Source organism: Anabas testudineus, chromosome 1 (genome assembly GCF_900324465.2).
Source record: "Anabas testudineus chromosome 1, fAnaTes1.2, whole genome shotgun sequence".
NCBI lineage: Eukaryota > Metazoa > Chordata > Actinopteri > Anabantiformes > Anabantidae > Anabas > Anabas testudineus.
Genome location: NC_046610.1, coordinates 9,029,963 through 9,054,182, shown reverse-complemented (window position 1 = coordinate 9,054,182; position 24,220 = coordinate 9,029,963). Strand labels below are relative to the sequence as shown.

General features: G+C 40.8%; 1 protein-coding gene across 1 annotated transcript in view; it reads left to right on the top strand.

Moving 5' to 3' along the window:
• Positions 1-23,694, top strand: part of hhip (hedgehog interacting protein) — a 28,978-nt gene extending 5,284 nt beyond the window's left edge. The window contains exons 3-13 of the mRNA XM_026360341.2: positions 2,991-3,135; positions 3,976-4,177; positions 9,272-9,423; positions 10,667-10,840; positions 10,961-11,104; positions 12,145-12,263; positions 13,414-13,537; positions 14,419-14,564; positions 15,320-15,401; positions 20,404-20,552; positions 20,795-23,694. Coding sequence (XP_026216126.1) covers positions 2,991-3,135; positions 3,976-4,177; positions 9,272-9,423; positions 10,667-10,840; positions 10,961-11,104; positions 12,145-12,263; positions 13,414-13,537; positions 14,419-14,564; positions 15,320-15,401; positions 20,404-20,552; positions 20,795-20,991 — 1,634 coding nt within the window. The 3' untranslated portion in view covers positions 20,992-23,694. The remainder of the gene's footprint in view (positions 1-2,990; positions 3,136-3,975; positions 4,178-9,271; positions 9,424-10,666; positions 10,841-10,960; positions 11,105-12,144; positions 12,264-13,413; positions 13,538-14,418; positions 14,565-15,319; positions 15,402-20,403; positions 20,553-20,794) is intronic.
• The last annotated feature ends 526 nt before the right edge of the window (positions 23,695-24,220 follow it).

Sequence of the window (24,220 nt, the reverse complement as noted above, 5' to 3'; positions counted from 1 at the left end):
GACTTGAAAACCACTGTGTCATGCTTTGCTGTCAATATTTTTGCGTAGTTATCACATGAATCTAAACATAGATGTTTCTTTGCGGGGCCCCCGCCGTCTCTGACTATGAGCCGTACCTTGAATGCAGCACTACTAAATGTTCTATTAAATGACAGGAACCCTTCTGCCTATGAAAGCATTTGGTTGTCTGAAGAATTTCCTTTGAAGGGATGCAAGATCACAGGTACCTGTGCCTTCAGAGTGCATACCAAACATGATCAAACACTTTTTCACTGCCTCTTCTCCTCCAGCCAAGTCCTCTTCCAATCTCTGTCGCCACAAACTGATTAGATCTGCTGAGATTTGCAAACAGAGAACAGTTTCAAACACACTTGTCTGCAAACCCACCCACATGTTACGCTGCAGCTTAAGTCAAATATCAAACATACATTCCACCTGAGTCCATCCTTATCTGCATCTAATGGCCCACTGGCATATCATGCACAACACGTGCACTCGTCTGGAGTTACATTACTTTCCCATAAGCTGACATATGGGCTCAGAGAGGCAAACCAAAAAAGCTCAGGAGAGGAATCCAAAGAAGAATCCTCCCTCCCTCCCTCTGCTCCTCCCCACCGACCCCCCCACCCCACCCCAGCCCTCCAAAGATCAGCATATGTGGTGACGAATGACACATTTATTTTTCTACAAAGGTTGTGTGTATGTAAAACTGCTGAAGTGCATCAAGATGTCAAGTACTTTGGGTGGGCCACCCAGGTTGTTTTGGAAGATAACCAGATGGAAGTATAACTTTAGCGCTGGGGAGCCAGGAATATGGACAGAGTTCTGTCTCACTCTCTTTCTCTTCACCTCTCGCAATCTCCTTCTTCATTCTCTCTTCCTCTGTTTTTTCTTTTCTGTGCTTTTAGTACAATGTCCAGCGTTGTCTTTCTGTTGAAACTCGTGGATTTGTAAAAGCTAACAATTAAATACAAAGAGCTAAGTTTGATTGAAAACAAATTCTCCCCCATGATGTTAAATGCCTTGTTTGCTAAAGCTGTAATAAATCTGTTTGCATTTTGTCTGTTCTTTTAAATATTTCATGAGAATACTTTTTAAATTGGATCTGAATCGTGAACTCACAAAATGACAAACCCTTAACATTCGATAATTTAAACTCACTGGCCAAAAGTTTTAAAATGAAACAGTAGTCTTTACAGCATCCATAACTGTCGTCCTGTTCCCATGAAACCTCCTTCTAGCCCTTGATTAGGCCGTGCAGCGAGCCCCTATTTCTCCATAAAGACATTTACTGCCTTAACGCTCACTCCTGCCTAGAGGCCTCCCACCTTTTCTTCACGTCTTCTCTTATAGCTTCCTCCCCTCTTTACCCATCCTCCCACTCTGCACCCGAGGTCCCCAACCAGCATGGTTAAGATAACTGCAGACACAAGTGAGTGGGTGGTATAGCAAGTGCAGTGTGTGTGTTTATATGTGTGTTTGATCTTCATGTTGTGTTTAGATGTTTGAGGGGATATCCTATCACCTCCAGTATTTGGTGCGGTCAACCCTTGCGGTCGGTGTGTGGCAGGAGAGGGAGATGAAAGGAGGGACAGGGAGATTCCTGTTTGTGTTTTTATCACTGGTTTGCTCTCCTCTGTCCTCTGTGGGATTGACTAAAGGAAACAATACTGCAAAGATTGTTTTTAGCTTGTCAAGGACCTCTGAGACCCACTGCACACTTTGCTTTTTCCCTGCAATAATGTTGTGACTGCATTGGCGGGAGACGTTGCTGTGTGTGACTGCCATGTTTACACAGGCTATTTACTGCTTTTAGGTAAATCAGCAGATCCAGAGGAAACACAGAATTATATTGTAGCACTTATATCTTTATTCTATATGTTCAATTAGTGCATAGCAAAGAATCCAACTCACACTGACATTTTTGTTTCTTTGAAATTCCATGCCATATTTAACAAGTTGATTATTTAATCTCACATGCTGTGCCAATTTGTCGCTCAGTAATTAAAAACAGTTAGACCTGTTTGAAGGATAGAACAAGTAGCTAGATTATAAAGGGAAAACCATCGCCCATCATTACTACATTGGAGTCTTGACAGATAAGATCAGTTGCTTTTCCATGGTGAATTATCTTCATGGTAGTATTTTTTATATAAGATGGTATTTCTGCATGACTTGTTAATTGAAGTGAAACTATCAAACCTTTTTTTTAAATAGCTTTTTCAAATTACCTTTGTCTTTGTTTTGATTTCTTCATAATCTAAATATATGTTCACTGGTAGGACAACATATTTGTTGCAGTAAAAAGTGAAGAGTTAAAAGACATATCCAGTTTGATACTGGATATGTCTTTGCTTCCTGTGGAGCTTATTCCATTTCAAATAGACTCTCCATTTGTCACTTCAGCAGGTATGTGAGTTTTTCAAACACAGACAGTTCAAGTACACAGTGGTTTTAACAACATAAAGCAGATACTCAGCTTAAAAGAAAGCCAGGGTCCAAGTTTTTTTCATAGGAATTCTGTGGGACTAGTGCACTAGCTTCGTTTTATAAAGGAAAACAATCACAGTACATACTAAAATTTATAATGTAGTCTTTTTGCTTACTGGAGGAGTCATAGTTCACAGGAGGGCTGTCTAATTTGTGATCCATTTAGTTTGGCCCAGTTCTCTTCACTTGTTTATTTCAGCCCAGTCTAGCCAGAACTCGGTTTGGCTCATCAAGCATAACTACCTCCACCACCTCCCATCACCCGAGCACACAAGCACATCATATCCTCATCCACATCACTCATCCATGAACACGCATGTAATACAGCCCTGATACACAGTAACCATAGTTGTACCATAAAAAATGACAGGAGAATATCTTTTTTTTTTAGTATAGCCAGCTGTATACATCCATCGTATTGGGTTATTGAACCATGCAGTATAGTTTCTCCACTAAGTGAAGGAGCCTCTGCCTATGTTTGTATCTGTTGTGTTTTCTAGAACTATTCCAAGCTGATGTGGATGAATTCTGCCAATACTATGGGAGGAGAGATGCCAATCTATGCTTTCCAGATTTTCAACAAAAGAAACTGCAAACACAAGACTCCAACTACCTGGGAGATGTGGACATAGAAGGTATCAGCAGGTTTGTAGTCTAACTTTTACCATGTCTTACTCCATTTGGGTTTGAATTACATTATGAATGCTGTGCATGCTATTATTTGGAATATGTTTTGGCTACAGCTTTGGTGTGTTTCTGTGGCATGTTCTGACTTCAGTGGTCCAATTTGATATTGTCCATATCCACACAGAAGTTCCCACCATTTCACCTCTAAACCTAAAGTTTGCACATGTTGCTTTTGCTTACATATTGAAATAGCTTATCATCATTGCAAAGGTCTGTACAGCACAGATAGGCTGTGAAGTGCATGTGGGAGGCATGACATGAGAAAATGGAGATCACGTTACAACATTACCTAGAATTTGTAATAGAGGGATTGTGGGATAAAGTTCAGGCTGTGTAAGTTTATAATCAGCACGAAATTTACTGATTGAAAATGTATAATGAAAGTGAAATAAGTGAGTAGTTCATTCTTAATACATGCAAAATCCTGAAATCTTGAAAAATGGCAAAGAACAAGGATGCACAAAGGTGTGTTTTAAGTGCGTTTGGCTCCTCTGTTTCTCTTCCATTCACAATGAATTGAAATTCACCAAATGAACTAGGCAGAAAATATGAGAAAAACACTCAAATTGTAATCAGAATAAAAAGGAGAAAGTACTTCAGTAATCAATAAAGCACATTGGCTGCCAATAGAAAATCATTGTGAATCCCATAAAAACATTTCTAGGTAAACATCTACAGCCAATTACAGTCCCTGACTGAATACTTCATATTCTCCGATGACCCATATATCTTGTAACAAGATTACCCACCACTACCACCAGGCTCTGACCTTTTGTACCTTCATGTTGTGTTTCCCAGGAAACACAAACACAACTGCTACTGTGCCCAGGAGGTGTTGAGTGGTCTGGGGCAGCCAGTGGCCGTGGTGCACTGTGGTGATGGATCCCAGCGGCTCTTTGTCCTGGAGAGGGAGGGAATTGTCAGAATACTCAACCATGATCTGGAGCTAATCAAAGAGCCTTTCCTGGACATCCACAAGCTGGTGCAGAGTGGCCTGAAGGTAGGAATGAGCCTGCCTTCATAGTGTTAACTGTATTGTTAACTGTACAAGTAATAGCAGATGTAATATGGTTGTAATTTGAACACAGGTGTAAGAAAGAAAGAGAAAAGGAAAAGAGCTTGGCTGAAATAAATGATTTTTTCATGCATTTGTAAAGCAAGCCTAAAAAGGTTTAATACTGGTCTTTATTACAACACTGTTTGCACCTATGTAAATGTTTGAGGAACATCTTCGGCCATGACAAATCCCTCCAAAGTGATGCCTGCTCACTATTAGCATTCAATTATATAATTACACCAAACAAGCAGTCATTCATCAAGTGTGATTGCGGCTAATCATTACACTATTATCTGCGAATTAACTGTACATACAGCGCACACATTGTGCTCATTGCTAATTTTCTGCTAATTCTCACAAGATGGGTTAATAGCCTGCTTAATCTCTCCCATATTGTTTCCATAAGGGATCTAATATCATGGTGACTTACCCAATACTCTACACAGTGTCTTACTCAAAACCCCATATGATGACTGGAATGACAGGTTTAAACTGTAACCATGACTAGTGTACAAAGAGAGTTTTTATCAGGGGTCTGTGAAACCTGTGGTTGCTCTCTTTTACATACTCTGGGTTAGTGATGTACAGTATGGGGATTATAGAGCTGAACAAACGAACATATCTGTATTTCTGCCAGGAATCATGTGTTATACAGCATTTTTCTTGTCTTCTTGATCAACCTACCAGCGTGAAAGTCTGCCTGTCAGAAGAAGAGAGACATGGTAGGATATTGTGGTGTCAGGGGGCAAGTAAACATGTGTTCTGCTTCTGTTTGGCTTAGCGCCCTATCTGAGAACAATAAACACAGACAAGCTTGATGCAGATTTTTGGAAACAATTACAAGAGTTTTGTCACAGAGAAGCTGTATTTTCAACATAATGTGTGTTGAGGCATGGTGCTAGTTCTTCATGTATCATCTTTAGGACAATGGAAATATTTCTTGACACAGCTTTTAATAGTTTGTAATATGACATACACTGTAGCTCAACGTATTCTCTATGGATAATCAACTGTAACGACACTGTGATCTTCTTTGTGCTGTCTTTGTTTTTTTGTTTTATTTACACACAATCCTTACTGCATCTCAGAATATGAATTTGAAGAATGTTAAGAAATTGTTGAGATGGCACAAGCAGATGGGATAGCTGGAATGCTATGGGGCACACTCCCAGACAGGAAGTTTATTTGTCACGCATGCCTCCTGTTCCTCCACTGACAAGACCCTTCGCTTACAAGGAGTCAAACGGAGCACAGCATTTGAATATGCAACTGCCCCCTATGGGATGCACTTCTTGCTCTGCTCATCTCCTTTATCATCATTCAATCCTAACTGATTGTGGATAAAGTCATCATTATGACAATTAGACGTGGCTCGATCCCTTGCAGGTCCCAGGAGTCCTATTCTGTGATGTTGGCTGCCAGAACGGGCTCCTAGCCACGCAGGGTGGACAAGGCCAGGGGAGGGCTGAGGTGTTTACTGGCAGCATCAACAGGATGAGGCTGCTTTTATACTGAGAAAGGAACCCAGGCGCCCAAGGGAGAGGGAAGATGACTGGTTTATCATCAGCTCTATGCACATGCTTTGATTGTAATGTTCTGTGCTTCCTTGTGCTCCTCCATCCCCCTCCTTCCAGGGGTCTCCCCGGTTCAAGTTCAGCTGAACTGAACAGAAACAATGTTATGCTGTGGTGGTGTGGGCTCCCAGCAGCGTTATGGGTGTTCTTCTGCAATTCAGTCTTACTCCATCTGCCATGACATACCATGCACCATAGTTCACACATGCAAAATACAAGTTTGAAGCCAATAATGATCCTCTTGGATATACACGTAAATCTTCCTCATGTTTTTAAATACGAGTTTTAAAAATTAAGACATCCGAGTGAACCCCACTCAGCTAACTGACATATCTTAGACCATGAAACAGGTGTGATGGGGCCTGCAATAAAACATGTCACTTCATCATGTTACATTTTCTGTAGCTGCTCCAAAAACAGATGCTCTGCACTCTCAGTGGCAATCAGAGGCTTAGGGAAGTTCTCATACAGACTGAAATCTGTGGCTCTGCTCATCTGTACTATTTACTCCACCTAAAAGCAGGGGTGGAGTCATACATATGTTGATTTAACTATTATCCTCAGACAGTGTGATGCCTCCTAGTAAAATCTGAAGACCTCACATTCATGTGGAAGGGAAAAATGTCTTTCTGTGGAGCTTAATGTATGAGCAGGTGGAGGGGTTGCAGTGGAGATTACTACATGTATTGTCTTTGTGTGAGGGAGGTGTGAGCCTACATGCTTCAGGTAGCCATTGAGTGAAGGGTGTAGACATTATTTTGCTCCAATCAGCTCATGTGGAATGTCTTTTGGCAGAGGAAGCCAGTGAGAAAGGTTGAGGGTAACAATGCATGAGCCAACATATGCATCAGTGTGACTCAAAGACAGCTTTCCCTGCAGAATTGGAAATCATAGTGTTATGTGTGTCACTGCCTCCCCCACTCATAAGAGGGTCAGAATTCCATATAATGCACCATGAGATGTGAGATAACAACCACTCTTCATCCCTGCACTTTACTTTCCCAGCTTTCTGTGGAATGACGCCAACACTTTGACAGTGCCAGAGCTGGAACCCCAGAGAACAGAAACGGAGGGAATAGAGGAATGCAGAGGCAGGTGTTAGTGAAAAATGAAGAGATAATACCTCATGAGAGATCCAATCAGAATCCCCTGCCCAGCTATAGAAGAGTGATGGCAGTCATAAAATAACAAATATGTTCAAGAGAAAAATGGAGGGAATGTGTCTTCAGTCATTTGGAGATTTCTGTTGTTTAGAAACGGATCCAACAGTCATGGAGTTGAAATATAAAGATAGAGCAGAGGTAGAGTAGAGACTTTTGCAGCTAAACTGCCCTTATTTACATGTACATGTGCTGTACATTAACACCCAAATTAATAAAACAATATAAATATGCAGCATAACAATACATACAAGTGCAAACATTGTAGTAATTGATTAATGACACAGAACACAAAACCTCAATCTACGTGCAGCTTTTCAATCCAGACCCATGTAAGTTAACAGATGTACGATGTGAATGTAAGACGTCTACAATTTGTACATTCTCTAAATGAGCTCGTTTATACTGTATGTTCATTCTTTAGCCTGCGCCAAGAATATCGTACCTTATGCAGCTTTGGCAGCAGTTTTACCGTAATCAAAGCTCAGGAGAAGCAAATTGGCACTTAGTCTTATTTAATCAAGGTATCTCCTTGGATTGGCTCCGCATCGAAACGCTCTCTGGTGCAGTGTTTGTTTCTCATGGCTCTTGTGCCTGTGCTGTTTGCCTGCTGCTGAGGGAGCTAGTCATGATCAAGGGAGCTAATATTTCAGCCCATTTAACCACTGTGTATTTTGGTGGTCCCCCTTTGGCTCTAGATCTAGGGCTTTTTGGAATTGTGGTCTTTGACCCACTCTCTATGGTGAGTTTATTTGTGGGATGTGGGTCACTGCATCCTCAAATTCAACACATGGCTCCAGCTTTTCAAGGTGAGGTGGAGAATTTCTCTTCCCAAAATGAAACTTTTGTGCAAAGTGCAATCACATCTGTTCCAAGTAACATCCAGCAATACAGTATTCTGCATGAAATGTGAGGTATGGCGTTTTTTATTTGACTTTAATGAACCCTCATTTAGTAGTACTCGTAAATTTCTGCCTTTTGCAGTGAAGATTTGTCAACTTTCACAACCTTTCACTTTATATGTAAAATGATAGAACTGAATATAAAGTGTGGCTCATCATGTGGTCACGGTTACTTCAAGTACATTCCTTTACGAAGAGTCATCTCTTTTGTTTTGCTCGTGGCCTGTGTCACTGCTATGGGCTTAACATATGGCTGTCCACCCGTACCCCTGTTTATAATGTGGCTGTGACATAGCCTATACATACCCAGAGGCTTTTTTTCTGAACTCATTTTGTTTTACTATTTTGAGAGGGAATACCTGAGGGATGAGACAGCATCATAGTAATGTTTTGGAAGCACAGTGCCACAGGGACCACTTCATAAACACTCTACCTAAACCCGGCATTCTGCTCATTTCTTTGTCAAGAAGAAATAGTGAGGGAGAGTACAACATTTAAAAAAAAAAGGGCCGACCTAGCTTGCCTTGCCTAGGGAATGAAATGCTATAGCTGATTATTACAGCTAACTATGATGGGAGGACCACCAGGGTAGTGACAACTGATGTAGCTGCCTCCGGGGTGAGACAAAGGTTTACATATTACACAAGCAATTTAGATGTTTTCTAAACATGTTGCCAAGACAGTGGGAGTTGGCAGCTCCTTCCTTGTTTAGGTTTTCTTTTTTCCCTCTTTTATTGTGCTCTCTCCTCCCTCCTTCCCTCCTCCCCTCGTCCTTTCCCTCAAGCCTTGAATTTTGCATGGATTTTGAGTGAGGGGACGGGGAGCAAAAAGCATGGACTGAAGCACTCTGCACTTTTGTGCTCTCTATGAACTGTGAGTGAGCTAATAAATTCTTTCAGCCACTCAGCGTAGCATTCACGGATATCCCCCAAAGATTACACACACAAATCACTGCACAATGGGGGCCACCGGGAGGGCCTGGGCGTCACAGGGGCCCCCCGACCCTGAGGACAAGCGCACATAACCAGGCTGCAGAGAAGACTAGGCAAAGATGGGGGTTTGTAGAGGAGGTGCACCTCTACTCAGAGTCAAATGCTCTATAATGGTTGGTAATGGTATATTCAAAGAGGCTGGTGAAGGTGTGAAGAGAAACAGCTCAGGGTAGAAAAATAAAGAATAGCAGGGGTGTGAAAGGGAATGTGATGGATAAATAATAAAAAAAGGAGATTAGAGAGGTTGATGAATTAAAGGGAATGGGGGTGATTGGTGTGCAAGGGTTGTATGTAGTGGTTTTGGTGATGATGAAGATGGCTGAGGGGGGTGATTCCAATGCAGCCAAGCAGAAGCCGAGGAGGGACATAATTAACTCCTGGATCTTTTGTGTTTCTCATCTGACTGCAGGGTGGAGATGAAAGGGGCCTGCTAAGCCTGGCATTCCACCCCAATTACAAGAAGAATGGCAAGCTCTACGTCTCCTACACCACCAACCAAGAGCGCTGGGCCATTGGACCACATGACCACATTCTCCGTGTGGTTGAATACACCGTTTCGAGGTAATGGGAGAAGTGTGTGCCAAATCTACCTTAAATGCGGGTCGCTACTGCCTCACAGTCCACATTAAACTGACTTATCCTTCAATCATTATGGACTATTATAGACTGGACATTAAAAGTGTACTATTTTCCATGGTCTGTAGTAATTTACAGTCATTAAGGTTTGCATAAATTCACCCAGTCTGCTTTTTAATACTTTTTTTTCCATCACACTTTTGAATAAGTGTTTCGAGAGCAATAAGGATAAAAAACGGACAAAAACTAAACGTCGTGAGAATCCTGGAAGATCGATATCATTGACAATTCACAACATTGTTTTTCACTTTTGACAAAATAATCAAAATCACAGTGGTTTGCACGTGCAAGGGTGCAACTCTCATCATGATGACGGCACTATTTTGCCTCCTGCTGTATAGATACCTCACACTCCCTTCGCAATAGCCTGTGATTAAGAAAACAATCCCTCCTCACGAACTTGTTTGAGTGTTGCATTTTAATTTGCATAATCACAGTTGTATGTTTGACTTAATGATCAAATCATAATTCTAGTGTTGCCATGCAGTCACTGTGACTGCGACGTATAGTCCTTAATTTGAGGCTGCAATAGAGAATCAACAGTTAAAGTATTTGATGGTAGTATTTATTTTTTCTTTGGCAAGCTACTTTTTTATAAATTGCAGGACTACCCTAAATAGCACATCATGAAATATTTGTTGCTGATACTGTGAAGCCAAATCCTCACTTTGCACTAGAAATTGTGCAACATTTTGAAGCCTGTGTTACATCTTCAGCGTTCCACCCACTGTCTTTGACTTAATGAGGCAATGCATTAGATCTAGACGAAATGTCGCCAGACAACAAGCTATTTCAACTCATTTAATGTCGGATTATGGTTGGTATGTCATGTCAGCGTTTCATATTCATACCTTAGGATCATTTTACCCAGCAACATGGTTACTGTAAAAAGTAATAATAGACAACTGGTGCGCTCATTTATAAAATAATTTCTTACACTGCAGATTTCAATACATTAAAATTAAAGTAAATTGCATTTTTTCAGCAGCATCAATCGCCTCTTAACCACATCATCTTACACTGTGGTGTTTGATTATTTATAAGACTATATGGAATATAGACATGTAGCCTACACTCCTGATAGATGTTAATGACTTTAACGTGTAGCATCATTTATGCACCATGGCATGACAGAAACCAAACATCACTATTATTACGTTTTACTCAGGAAAAACCCAAACCAGGTGGACACCAGGACAGTCCGAGTGTTGATGGAAGTGGCAGAGTTGCACAGGAAGCACCTCGGAGGCCAGCTGCTCTTCGGCCCTGATGGTCTGTTGCACATCATCCTGGGAGATGGCATGATCACCCTGGACGACATGGAGGAAATGGATGGACTCAGGTGAGATAATAAGTTAAGACCAGGTGGATAAATGATTGAGAGCTTTTTGAGTTCCCTAAGAATCCTTTGCTGGCTTCTACCATCGTGAACATGTTTTTTGTTTTGTGTGTTTGAATGCAGTGATTTCACGGGGTCCGCCCTAAGGGTAGATGTGGACACTGACAGTTGTTCGTCGCCCTATTCCATTCCACGAGATAACCCATACTTCAACAGCACCAACCAGCCACCTGAAATCTTTGCCCATGGATTACATGACCCAGGCAGGTGAGTCAAACATTTAATACTAGAGTTCTGGGATGGCACCTGTTTCTGTTGGCGGTCTTCTTCCAACTCATGAGTGAGAAATGAGAGTATGTGGACTTCCTGGGATCTTTCGGCTCCATGTTGTATCAGATCAGATTTCTTAACTTATCAAGAGACACAAGTTACTATGGCATTGTTTACAGCAACAACTAATCTGCTGTTAGCTATTGGCTCTGCAAAATGCAGGCATGCTCCCAGGAGAGAGAGAGACCAGATATCCACCAGGAGACCTGAAATCCATTAGGAACTGAGGAAGTAGAGGTGCAGAGTTGGAGGGAAATGCTGAGAACAATGAAAAAAATATATAATCCAATCAAGGACCAGCGTGGGACATGGCTGAATGAACTCGGTCCTGGCTTACCTGGGTGGTTTCCAGCTAGTGAGGGTGGACAGACAAACAAGGCTGTTCCACCCACAGTGTGTGGTGTGGATGCCGCAGGTCCTTTGTTTCTGCTGTGATCAGACTTCGGCCTCTGTTGCTCACAGCAACCTCAAGTGACTCGGATAATTGCAGACTGATTTGCCTGATTGCAGAGCTTAGGGCACTGTCAGTTTGGTATTGGAGTTGCCTCTTATGTTGTAACACGCTTCATTGTTTCATTATTTCTATTACTACAGTTATTGTTGTATTCTGTATTTATGTGCTGTACTCTAGATTTATTCTGTTATTGTGTTTTTGATTTGCTATGAGATTTTTTTTTCCCATACTGCTGTGGTACCTGAATTTCCCCCTTGGGGGATCAATAAAGCGCTATCTTGCCTTACCTTACCTTTTCTTGATGGGAAACCACTGCTAATATGACAGATTCAGGGGTTTGTGTAATTTTAATTGCAGTTGTCTTAAAACTGTCCTAATATGTTTTATTACTATTGATTTTGGAGGCATTTGCCTTTGGAGGAGTTTCAAAAACTCACATTGTTCTTATGCCAGGTTACACCTTGTGGTTGCTTAACATACATTCTGCTTCTGCTGAGTCCGTTCTTTGTTTTCTGTATTGTAGGTGTGCAGTGGATCGACTTCAGACAGACAATGGAAGTCTCCTAATCCTCTGTACAGATGCTAGTGGCAAAAACGCATCAGCAGGACGAATACTGGAGATTACTAAGGGGAAAGACTACGGTCAGTTAAAGTTTCCATGAGATGTCCAAAAATGTTCATACCCTTTTTTTTAGGTTTGGAAAGAGTTCATTATTTTGCAATATTAATATACTGGAGCTTAAGTTTTTTGTGTTTGATGGCATTACGTCTTCAGAAAGCAATGAAAATCCATTAACCTCTTGCATCAACTCTCATATCTTTTCTACATAAATCGCCAACTCTTCTTACAAATCTCATTTTGTAAGAACGTGGTGCTTTTGCAACATGTCCAGAAAACAGGTTGAGTGCAGAGACAGTGAAGGTTAAATGTAGAAGCGATTCCCCCTTGTGGAGTGTAGATTTGCCAAGGGAATGTGAGATTGTCTCCACAAGTAAGATTTAAAGCTGTCGACAACAATAAATGTCTAGATGATGGTTAAGCATTGCTGAAAACACAACTGAGAGGACCATAGTTCTTCTCACATTAATAAAATAATCAATAACACCAGCAACTTGACAGTACTCACCATGCTTCATTTCAGAAATTTAAATAATTACTGCCGTTCCTTCCTAGTTTCACTGGGCTCTGTTATGTTTGCCACAGTTGTTGGTTTGGTAAAAACATTCATTCAACTAGTTTAGAATGCAGAGCACCTCATCTCTGGCTGGATGCCTGATTTAGGTGGTTAACCAAATTCTGAAGTTATTACTGTTGAGTACACCAAGTTTTGGATGATAAATTAAGCATCACATATAATAAAAGATAAAAGATTAATACATTCTCTTTCAGTTTTGATAAAGACACATTAAAATCTAATTTGGCTGCTATTAAAGAAGTCATTCTTCACTGCATTTAAATCAAGTTCACTCTCCCATCTATTTTCAAGTGTCTCTAATAGGAACCACAAAAGCATTATGTCTAAAGTACTACTGACAAAATGAAGTAAACATGATTTATGCTGTTTTTTTTTCCAACACAAATAACTCTTTTTGCAAGCAAAGTTTTAGAAAGCACATAAGTAGATTACAGTCCTGGAGAATACAGGTTGATGAGCATTGTGATCAATGCATTGTCTCAATGTGATGTAATACTGTATGTTGCATCTGTGATAAAACTTTGTCTGCTGGTGATGTGTACACTGAGTAGGATACTACGTAACTAAACCAGATCTTCACCTCCTTGTCGCTCCAGAAAATGAGCCCTCTGTCTATGACCTGCAGTCCACGGGAGGGGCACCACCTGTGGGAGGTTTCATCTACAGGGGCTGCCAGTCAAGAAGGCTGTATGGCAGTTATGTGTTCGGAGATAGAAATGGGTAAGTAAGAAAAAGGACTGAAACAGTATTCATAAACAACACAGCCGAGCACCAAGTTTGTGTATGTTGTGAAATCTTGACGCTCCTTGCACACTGGATGTCAGAAAGCTGGACCCTCCTTTGTTTTGAACACATTGTAGTGGTTTCGTTCTGCTGGCGTTCAAATTCATTTGAACTACGAGTTATCAGAAACATCTTTATTCTTACTGAGATCAACATGACTCTTCCTTTTCTTCTCACACACAAAATTGTGTCTTTCGCCTCAGGTTGTGCCAAAGTAAACACAGAGTTTCATCCACATGGGGGAAACAAGTTTTATGTTACTGTCACCACTATGGCAAGGCCTATTGAGTCTGAATGGAAGTTAGACATTCTTCCCTGTGCTGTTCACACTTTTCTTTGGTTTGTAATTCATCCTACTTCGCTGATGTCAAACACTGACACTTGAGTAAACAAAGGAAGTCAATAGCAAGGGGAAAGTACACTATCAGGAGTTGGCGCTGCATTTAAAACAATATGTGATCGGTTAATTCTGTGACTCACTACAATTTGGGGACATATTGCAGTGGCTGGCTGAAGGCTCCTGCGTGATGTATGTTTTCAAACTCAAAGCCAAAGTTTTAAATAACACCATGTGGAACATCAGCAGAACAATGAAGATGGGTCAGTGAAACATGTTACGTGAAGTAAAACTTATACTTGTTTCAGCTGTAACTTGGCCAATAGAAGTTTAAATTAGGTGCATTACATGTTTGAGTTGTACAGCGATTTGTAAATGTAAGACATGTGCCATGTCATGGAGAACACACTATACATCATCATCTAACAGTCGCCATGAGACACAAAGTAATGGCTGCTAACTGGTCTTTTCTTTGCCTCAGTAACCTGCGGATCCTCCAGAAGTCTACGTTGTCAACATCAGCGAGTGATGAGCAGTGGCTGGAAAAACCTCTGTGTCTGGGCTCAGCTAGCTCCTGTGGCTCGATGCTTGTGGGACATATCTTGGGTTTTGGAGAGGATGAACTAGGTTAGTAGGACAATGATAAAAAAACTACTTAATCTACCTACCTGTAAACAATTAAAACATCTGGACGAATTCCAAAATCTAGTCAAAAAGAAATATTAATTACTTTAGGAAAACTATTTCCACTTTTGGACCACCTGCAAGACAATGTTTGCAGAGGTATAAAGATGTATTACCCTTTACCTGGGAACTGAAAGAAAAGATAAAATCGGGTGAGCTGAGGTGAGTGAACTAATATGATACAGAACATTTTACCAGTTGGACCTCAGCAAACACACAGAATTATTAACTGTCAGCTCTGGTGTTTCTGATTAAAATGAACACATGATTTGGATCACTCACACAGCCATCAAAAAGGTTTGATCACAGTTCTTGCCAGGTCTGACGAGGTATTTAAAGATTCCTGCATTTGATCATTATTTGCAAGCGGTGCAAGAATCATGGAAGGGGCGTGTGTGTGTGTCCCAAAGTATGGGCTCCACGGACACATGTTTACAATTTGTCCCTTTATGGAATTTTCTTGCGGGCTTGTTCCTCATTAAATTATCCGCCTGGTTCCCAGTCATGAGTATCCAATTGTCCCGTTTCACTCAGTCTTTAAGTCCTGTGGCAAGTGCAACATTGCTAAAGCTTCAGCTACACTCCCCATCTTGTTGCATACTGTGTGCTGTCCTTTTGTCAGTTTTGCATGTGAATTGTATGGACATGTGTTATTACACTTGCTGAATTATCATTTCCTTGTGACTTTTCTTCTTCAGGTGAAGTCTACATATTGGCAAGCAGCAAAAGCATGGCACAGTCACACAGTGGGAAACTCTACAAACTGGTGGACCCCAAAAGGTACAACCAAGAAGTGTGGTTTCTCTATCATGGGGGTTGGTTGGAGTGTGTCATACCAGTCATCATAGGTTTGCAGGGTTTAGTGGAATGTAGATGGGTCTTCAGCAAATTCTTGATGCTGTGCGTTCGTCCACAATCCCTAATTTCATGCTGGCTTTGTTTTGTTGGTGCTGTAGAGGCTCAAATAATCCCAAATACAGTATATCATACAGGATTAGACACATTTCACATTTAAAACTGTTGCATGCTGATTATTTTCAGCAGCGCGTTTGACAGCAGGGTTTATTCCGCACACACTATTAAAAACACAGCGGCACCTGTTGTCAACAACTCGACCTCCACTTATTCCATTCACGCACATGTAACGTAGTGCACATTTTATTTGTCGTTAGATGGATATCCAAACAATGCTGCAGCATGCGCGCGTGCGCACACACATCCGTTTTTCTTTAAATGGTGTCTGTGCAGTCTAATGCTTAATTAGTTGATGTTAAACAACTGGAATGTTTGGGGAGCACATGTGAGTGCAGCTTCATAATTCAAGTGTGTGTGTGTCACTGTGTCATAATACTTACCATATGCATCCCAGTATTAGACATCATTCAGATAGTGATGGATCTATAAACTGTTTCTGCAAAGCCAAGTACATGTGAAAAACATTTGTCACTCAAGACCAGAAAATATGCAGACAGGGCATGAATTCATCCTACACTGGATGGATATATAAACTTTCCTGTCTGATATATCACCCTGGAAGTAAAGAAATCACTGCAAACATAAGCAGACCTTGTAATTCAAGCCAATAGCCTCTGAGGTTTCAAGCTGAACTTCCCATATTTCTGCCTATCTTCTTATCAGAACTTTTCGTGGAAGTGGAGCGATCAAGATCCTGCAGGGTTACGTTTGTCTCCTCAGGTCAATAAGTGGGATGTGTTCACATTTACTGAAACTGGAAAAGTCCCAAACTAATAATATTTCTTTAGGCTAGGTCAGATTTGATTAAGAGAGCCAGATAAAGTAAGAGAAGCAGACGCAGAGGGAGTGAATGTGCATGCCTCCGAATCACAATAGAAACATATCCACAGCTGATCATTCCTGGGTGACGACAGTGCCACCCATGCAATTAATTATACCACAGATGTTTCAATGGGGCCCTGGTGGCTCGCTTTGTATTTATGTTTTCTGGCATGGCTGCTGGACGTATTTCTCTCAAAGAACAATTCTTTCCACCATCAACTGAACTTGTTTAGTCTGTGCAGATCTTGTGGTGTTGGAGTCCTAACTCCTAATACATTTTGGCTTCGTTATTAGGATCTTGTTACAGGGAGGGTGGAGAGGGAGTGACAGGGGAGTAAATAGGGTAGCTAACGTGTCTGACCTCAGTGCGTTATCAAGTCTGGTGGTCCTCCCCTCTTTTCTCTTCCATAATGCAGGGACATCTGGAGCGTAAAGCTGTCTCAGAAACGCTTTTGTTTTAGAGTATGGTGGTTTTTGTGGTCCAGTATAGCATCTAGCGCTGTGTTTTGATCAACTGTGTGTTTGGGAACATAGAGGGAGAAAAGAGGAATTGTTAGGGAGAGTGGTAAAGGCTTACAGGGAAACATCAGCCATAAAATCCCTCAGCAGTGTTTGTGTAAACATGTCCTGGCCAGATGACTTCATTTCTAGGTATTTGTTTGTCAGTTGGAGTGCCCCTCCAATAATAAATAGGCCACCATGCATTTTAAACCATGCTGCGAGTGTGTGGTATGAGGGTGTACTAGTATGTGTATGTAAGAGAGAGACAGGACTTGTATGAGGTATAGCAGCGGCAAGAAATACTGTATCTACAATAATATTGTCTCTATAGTATACGTAGGTTTGATTTATGGCAATTCAGCATCTTCAGCATTATTGGAAGAGTAAAATATCTAAATAATCTGTTGTTTGTATGAAGTAAAATGTAAAATTCAAGGTTTTATGTATATCATCGTTGCTGTTCCTCTTTTGAGTTTAAACAGTGTTGCTTCCTATATGAGCCTTAAACATAAAGTAATTGAGCAAAGCAGTAACCCTCACACTGCTATATAGTATATAGTGAGGTATTCATGAGCTTGTTTGGCTGGTTTTCAGTCCCATTAAGTCTGCATTTAATAACAGTTATTTATACAATGAGGGCATTGTATTTATGCCAGGAACAAATAATGCCAGAAAGAGCTTTTCGTTTTTGAGGAAAGAAACATACTGACAAACAAAGAGATCTTTTTTATACAGCACAAATCAGATTTGTTGCAGTCTCACTGTGTGTATACAATGCACCGTGGACGCCGTGCAGCACGGTAACATGTTTAACATACAGTATCATATCAAGGGCACATGTTGCCCTTCATGTCTGGGCTATAGAGCCAGACCTCCTGCTGAATTCTGGGGTAAAATACAATTTGTCTGTTTGTTACCGAGAAGACGGGGAGTTGTAATTTTAAGGACCTTTCGCATGTTCAGGTTTTGTCAGCTGCAGGCTACGCTGATTGAATTACAGTGAGCAGAGACCTTAAGAAGACATAGTGAACTTCAAATAGGGTTCTGGGACCTCCTTTATGAACTGCATTAGCCATGGAAGTCACAAATCACCGGGTGTGCAGGGGAGACTGCGGGTGCTCGTTTGTGGATACATTAATCTGTATGTGTGCCTCTCTGTGTTGTGTGTGTACAGATATGTGGGTGGTTGGTACACAGGAACTTGCACATTTTTCAGCCTGTGTGAGCGTGTGGTACTCCAGCTCCCAGCGTGCTGCAGAAAAAAGTCCTTTCTTTATTTTCCTATCCCTTCTAAATCTTCCTACATCGCTGCTGTGGTCCTCTCCTTGACAAAGCTTGCCAGTCCCACTGAATAGCCCTGGTTTCTACAATACACAGTAAATTTCTTGCACAATTAAAACAAGGAATGAAGCTACAAAAGAAGCCTCCAAACAATGGAGTCAGATGACAAAACAGCAAAAGAGACCACACTGGGCTGTTTGATTAAGCCATTGTTAGTGCGCACAATGTACACCACTCCGCAGCCCTTTTCTCACATATACCTCATGTCAGTCAAACAGGCCCCCGTGAGCCAATAAGCTAAACACACACGCACACATACACACTGACAAACATAATCAAACAGATGAGGAACAAATTTGAGGCATCGCATCCACACAGCTCTAATGATAAAGACCTGAATGGAGTCAGTCAGTGTTCAGAAATGTTAATGTTTAGCTGATGAAGGACGGAGGGAGGGCAAACTTCGCCACAGAGCGACAGTCTTACCCGACATCAATCTTCCCAGCTCTGTCTTATCTTTGCAGCCGAGCAGTTACTCATCAACTTGTGCGCTTCACTCTCTTTCCCCTCCTATTATCATCTCAATTATCAACTTATGTAACTATCTCATTTATGTCATCTTACTCTGTGTCCTTGTAACAGCTTCATGTGTGAGCACCGTCTCTCTCCTCCCGCTCTCACACATACACCACCCCTCCCAAAGTTGATAAATTCCCACAGTGGCTGTTGACCCAGCTGCCTTTGTCAAGTGGCGCTACCAGCAGGTGCTGTTTTCACAGCCACCCTGGCAGTCGTACAGACTGTTTAGTAGCGCTGCTGACCCCTGCCTGCTATTAACAGTGTTAGCTACAGACCCCCCAAATCCCCCAGAGACTCCTACTCTTTCTCTCTCTCCTTCTCTTTCTGTTTGCTTCCCTTCGTCGTTCTTTTTTAACTACATGCAGCCTGCAACAACAAAAGCCAGTTCGGATAGAGTCTGGAGTAGGTTGCTGATGGGAGCATGGGAATCAACCCCCCCCCTCCAACATCCATCTTCTAAATTTAAAGCAAATTTAGCACACACACAGAGTCAAAGTACTGCCGCTGCTATCAGTAAGTGTCTGTCAGAACGATGGCAACACGTTTTTCAAACTAGGAAGGAAATACACAGTCCAATAAATACAGTTCTCACCACACATCATAGATACTGATAGATTTCTACTGAAATGTGGAATCTGTAGCTTACTAAACATTTAAATGTGCACAAAAGGTAGAATAAATATGATTAATGTACATACTGTATATTATACACACTGAAAGTCAGACTAGACAGGAGTCTCCAGCATCGACCCCGGTGGATGCAATATGGGAAATTGTTGATTTTAGCTGTAATATATAAAATGATCACCCTGCATGCAAGTCTCAACTTTCATATATAGTTTTGGTTTCTGCTGCTAATTTACCGTTTGCTCTCTAATGGTGATTGATGAAGCCTTTTCTCTCGTGGACTCCAAAGAATTAGATATATACTGTATGCTGTAGTGTATATACAGCCACACAAACTGACCTCAGTTCTCATACCAGCATCAGTTTATCTATTTTTCTTTTACCTCTTTTACAAACAGACAAATATATATATATATATATATATATATAAAAATATATTTGTACTATACTATGTATGTACGTACTGTATGTGTGTAATGTGTGTGCGGGTGTGTGGGCAACAAGCACTGAGAGACACTTCACATTTGAACTTGATTATGCTCTCGCTGTATTATTTCCAGATTCGTAGAGCGTGATATGAAATATTTCTGTTTCAGCCCATTTGCTGATGTGCGTGTCTGGATGTTTGTCTTAATATGGAACGATCACAGTATGTCTGTTTGGTGTGTAGACTTTGCACATATGGTGTGGAGATGGTTGAATTTGTGTGTGTCTGCATTTTCCAAGTTATGTTTATATCTGCTGGAACCCTTTATGCTTTGTATTGTGCCTCAAGTAGGGAGAATTGAACAAAAACGCGAGTCAAAATAATAAAAACACCACAGTTCAACATGGGTTAAGTCGCTCTGCTATACAGTTTACAATTAGACCAGGAAGTATAAGGACAGTGACAGAGTTTTCATGATTTCATCAAAGTGAAAAAACAAAAGCAAAACAAAAATATGGCATTTACCATTTAGGAATTACAGCCAAGTTAAGTATGTCTTTACCTTTACAGGCCTCATGCCCCTAAGGAATGCCAGCGTCAGGTGGAGCCTCCAGAACTGCTCATGACAGCTTGTTCTAGACACTGTAAGAACGGACACTGCACTCCTACTGGCAAGTGCTGCTGCAGCCCCGGCTGGGAGGGACCCTTCTGTCGTGTTGGTGAGTGCCTTTTGCTTGATTTTTATCTACTGCTTTCTGTGTAGTATCATCTGGACAGGCGTCCATGTGTTGTTTATTTCCAGATGTGTAAATGAGGTTTAGTAATGCACAACATGCACAGTAGGGCTGCAGCAAATTTTCCTTATAAATCATCAAAGGCTATTTGATGTTTTGGGGCTTTGGATGCATCTTTTCTTTACTTGACACCCTAAGTTTTCTCTTCTTCCCTCTCTGCAATGTAGCCAAATGTGAACCAGCTTGCCGCAATGGAGGAGTGTGTATGGAGCCCAGCAAGTGCCTGTGTAAGAGCGGATACTCCGGCGCGCAGTGTGAGAAAAGCGAGCGGGGTATGCCCAACGACCAAGAGAAAGACGGCATACTGGACCACATCATTGACATGACCTCATATCTCCTGGACCTGACCAGCTATATCGTATAGGGGTACGCAGAGGGGGCTGCTCCGAACAGTCATCCTCAAGTTGACACAAATCTACCTACCACCACCAGCAGACTGTAATGAGGCGTCCATGATATGGCCTCTTAATCTCCATCACACCCACATAGGCATGTACACATACTCACAAATACACATGCAGGAGCCCCGTTAGACTGCTTTTCATCCACATCACCAAACTCTTCTCTTCTTTTCCCTTATAAGCTACTTTCTCTTGAGCACCAGGCCTGGCATCCAAGCCGTGTTCACATTTCAGAGACCTGCAGACAGCAGTAAGATGATTGACAAGCACGGCCAAGTTATTGAAGTTCCACTGAGACATTTCCTCTCGTTCAAAAAACACCCACAGGAACAGGAACTGCACAGGAACCGACCATTTTTACCCAAGACTTTGGATCTTTTCAGGGGCTATCCGTTGCCTTACTTAAGACCCCCACACCCACCCCCAACCAAAATGGAGTTTGAGGCATTTCAGCAGAGACAGTCGATTTTTCAGATGTTCTCTTACGATTCAAAATTGCGAGGAGTGGCCAGCATGAAGGTCCAAACATCTTCATACAATACACAGACTACCCGGACACTTTGCACCTCAGCTTCTACTACACAACGCTGAGAGTTTGTGGGTCACAAAGAGCCCACAGTGCTTTGTGCTAAACTATTCTACAGGCCCTGATAATAGACCGTGTTTTCTCACTCATGATGTTGTATTTAGTTTGTGGGCACATTGTCATGAAAAGCTATCACAGTATACAGTGTGTATACCTTTGGTAAGTTTTGCAACACTCTTTTGCTGTCAATGTACAAAATGGATCTCCAACAGAGGACTGTTATCTAACACAGGAATAGGAAGGAGGACATTGTACTTCTGTCAAAGCCAGTTTCATACAGTCTGGATGGAGTTTTTGGTTCCCATGCACTGTATTCATTGTTTGTTTCATTCACTTTATTATTCAAAATGAACGTACACGTTTATTAAAAGCGCAGTGAGTGATTTTATGTTCACAGACACACCACACTAGCACAGGTATGGTTTAACAAAACTCCTTTCATTGTGTCACACACTGAAACTGAACCTGAACTCAAAACCACAAAGGGAAGAGATACAGTAGCATGGTGATGTACATTTCCAATAGAGCTTACCTAAGTACTACTTAGCATTGCAAAAAAAAATCTATAGCATTACTATTGTTATCATAGAGGAGGGTTTATTTTTTTAAGCTTAATAATATATGGGAGAAAATGGTGTTTATAGAAAGCAGTTTTACACTAAACTTGAACTCAGTTCATGCCATTTCACGTTTGTGTACTTATACATATGCAGCTTTTAAGAAAGACATGAAGACACATTTCCTTCTATTTATCTTTTTTTATATCCCATGTTAAAGTAAAGCATGTCAGTGCCTGCACAGAGTAATTCAGAGCAGTTGGCCGAGTCCATCTAATTCTTTACCCTCACATGTGGTTTCATTACCACTGTTAGAAATGTGTGTCTGTTGTGAGATGATCAAAGATCCCATCGGGCCACCAAGTCACTGTGGAAGTAGCTCACAGTCAGAGACAGATCTTATCTGTGGAGAGCAGAATTAACATTAACCTGAGGATCTGTCTAATGGAGATAAGTTTGAAAAGAAAATGTCAAGATGGAACATTACGCTCTAATGAGCGGCTGACTCACAAATGTAGTTAAACAACAGTAAAACACAGACTGCAATTGTCTGGAGCCACATTAATGTGTCGTGTGTCTTTACCTGCCAGATAGCATGTATACATGCATGCTCACATTCTTTAAGAACGTATCCTGCTCTACATTTCAGCTTTTGCTATTGAATCTTGACACAACCACTTGTCATTGTGTTTTGAACAAACAGTTTTAATTTTGCTGTCTCCCCAACTTTTATTTTGAAAAGCAATTTTCCAAATTTCATGTTTAATGAAAGTTTAGTGTCCATAAAATATGTGTTTGTTGTTCGTCTCCCATCTCGCTGGTGTTTGCTGAAATAAAACAACTCAACTTGGTCTAAATGAGTCAAAATGGAATTCATGCTGTAAAATGGAAAATTATAATTTTTTTAGCACTTAATGTGAAAGTTGCATTGTAGCTGCTGAGACGGCGTGGTGTGAATAGAATAACCATTTTCATTATTTAAGTAGTTACACAAATAAAATAATTATTTAAGTTCTCTATGTTGTTTTTACCATTGTACTGTATGTGACATTTTTTTTATTCATGTATTGTAAATAAAAGTAGGGATAACTTTGTTTCTCCTCAGAAATATCAATATGTCTATTAAAATTTATAGCATGTCTGAAAGACTCGTCTGAAATCCTCGTCTCTTTTGTTTAACAGTGTAATTTGGGCAGTAATATTTGGTAATGCTTTATTTTAAGTGTTGGCATCACTACAAAGTTTGCAGTTACTAATAAGAACTTCGTATTTTGATACTTATGAGAAGTAAACAAAGGACATGCTCCATCCAGTTTCTGTCAAAGTAGATCAATTTAAAATTATTAATTCATTATTTCAACATTATTGTAAACTTTGAGCTTTTTCTTTCATAGGCTTTTCTTCCTGACTTGATGGTTTGAGGACAGAGGTTGTCATATTCTGTATATTGTAAAACCCCTTACAGCAAATTTGTGGTTTGTGATACTGGGCTATATAAATAAAGTTTGGTTTTAGTTGATAAAGTTTATGTTTTTATATATTCAGCTGACTGGCTGTGAAATTAAATTTACAAAATATTCTCTATCTGCACTAAGATATTAATTGGATGGGTATGAAGGTCCAAACTCCTGATGATACAACTAAAAGCTCCAGAACTGTTATTAATTGACTTAAAAGTGTGATTTCTTTCCTGCTGTGCTGGAACAATAACTTTTAGGGGTGCTCCCTCCTGGATTAATAGGGTGGTTTAGAGCCTTAGGGCCTTAAGTCTAGGGGTTAAGACCTTACCCTGGTGTGGATCCAATGATACAGTATTAATGTACTGGGTAGAAATACAATAATATGTTGGAACACATCTTTCTCACACCGCCGCATCTCCCCATGTTTTATAAAATTTAAAGCAAATATAATTTTAGGGAGTTTTATTTGATGGATTTGGAACTACAATTTTAAATGCTACCCAGTATTTTTGTCTGGACTTCCTCTAAACAAGTTGTTACTAGACCTCCTGTATTTTAACCATGCTCCCATAGTGGGAAAAATCTCACT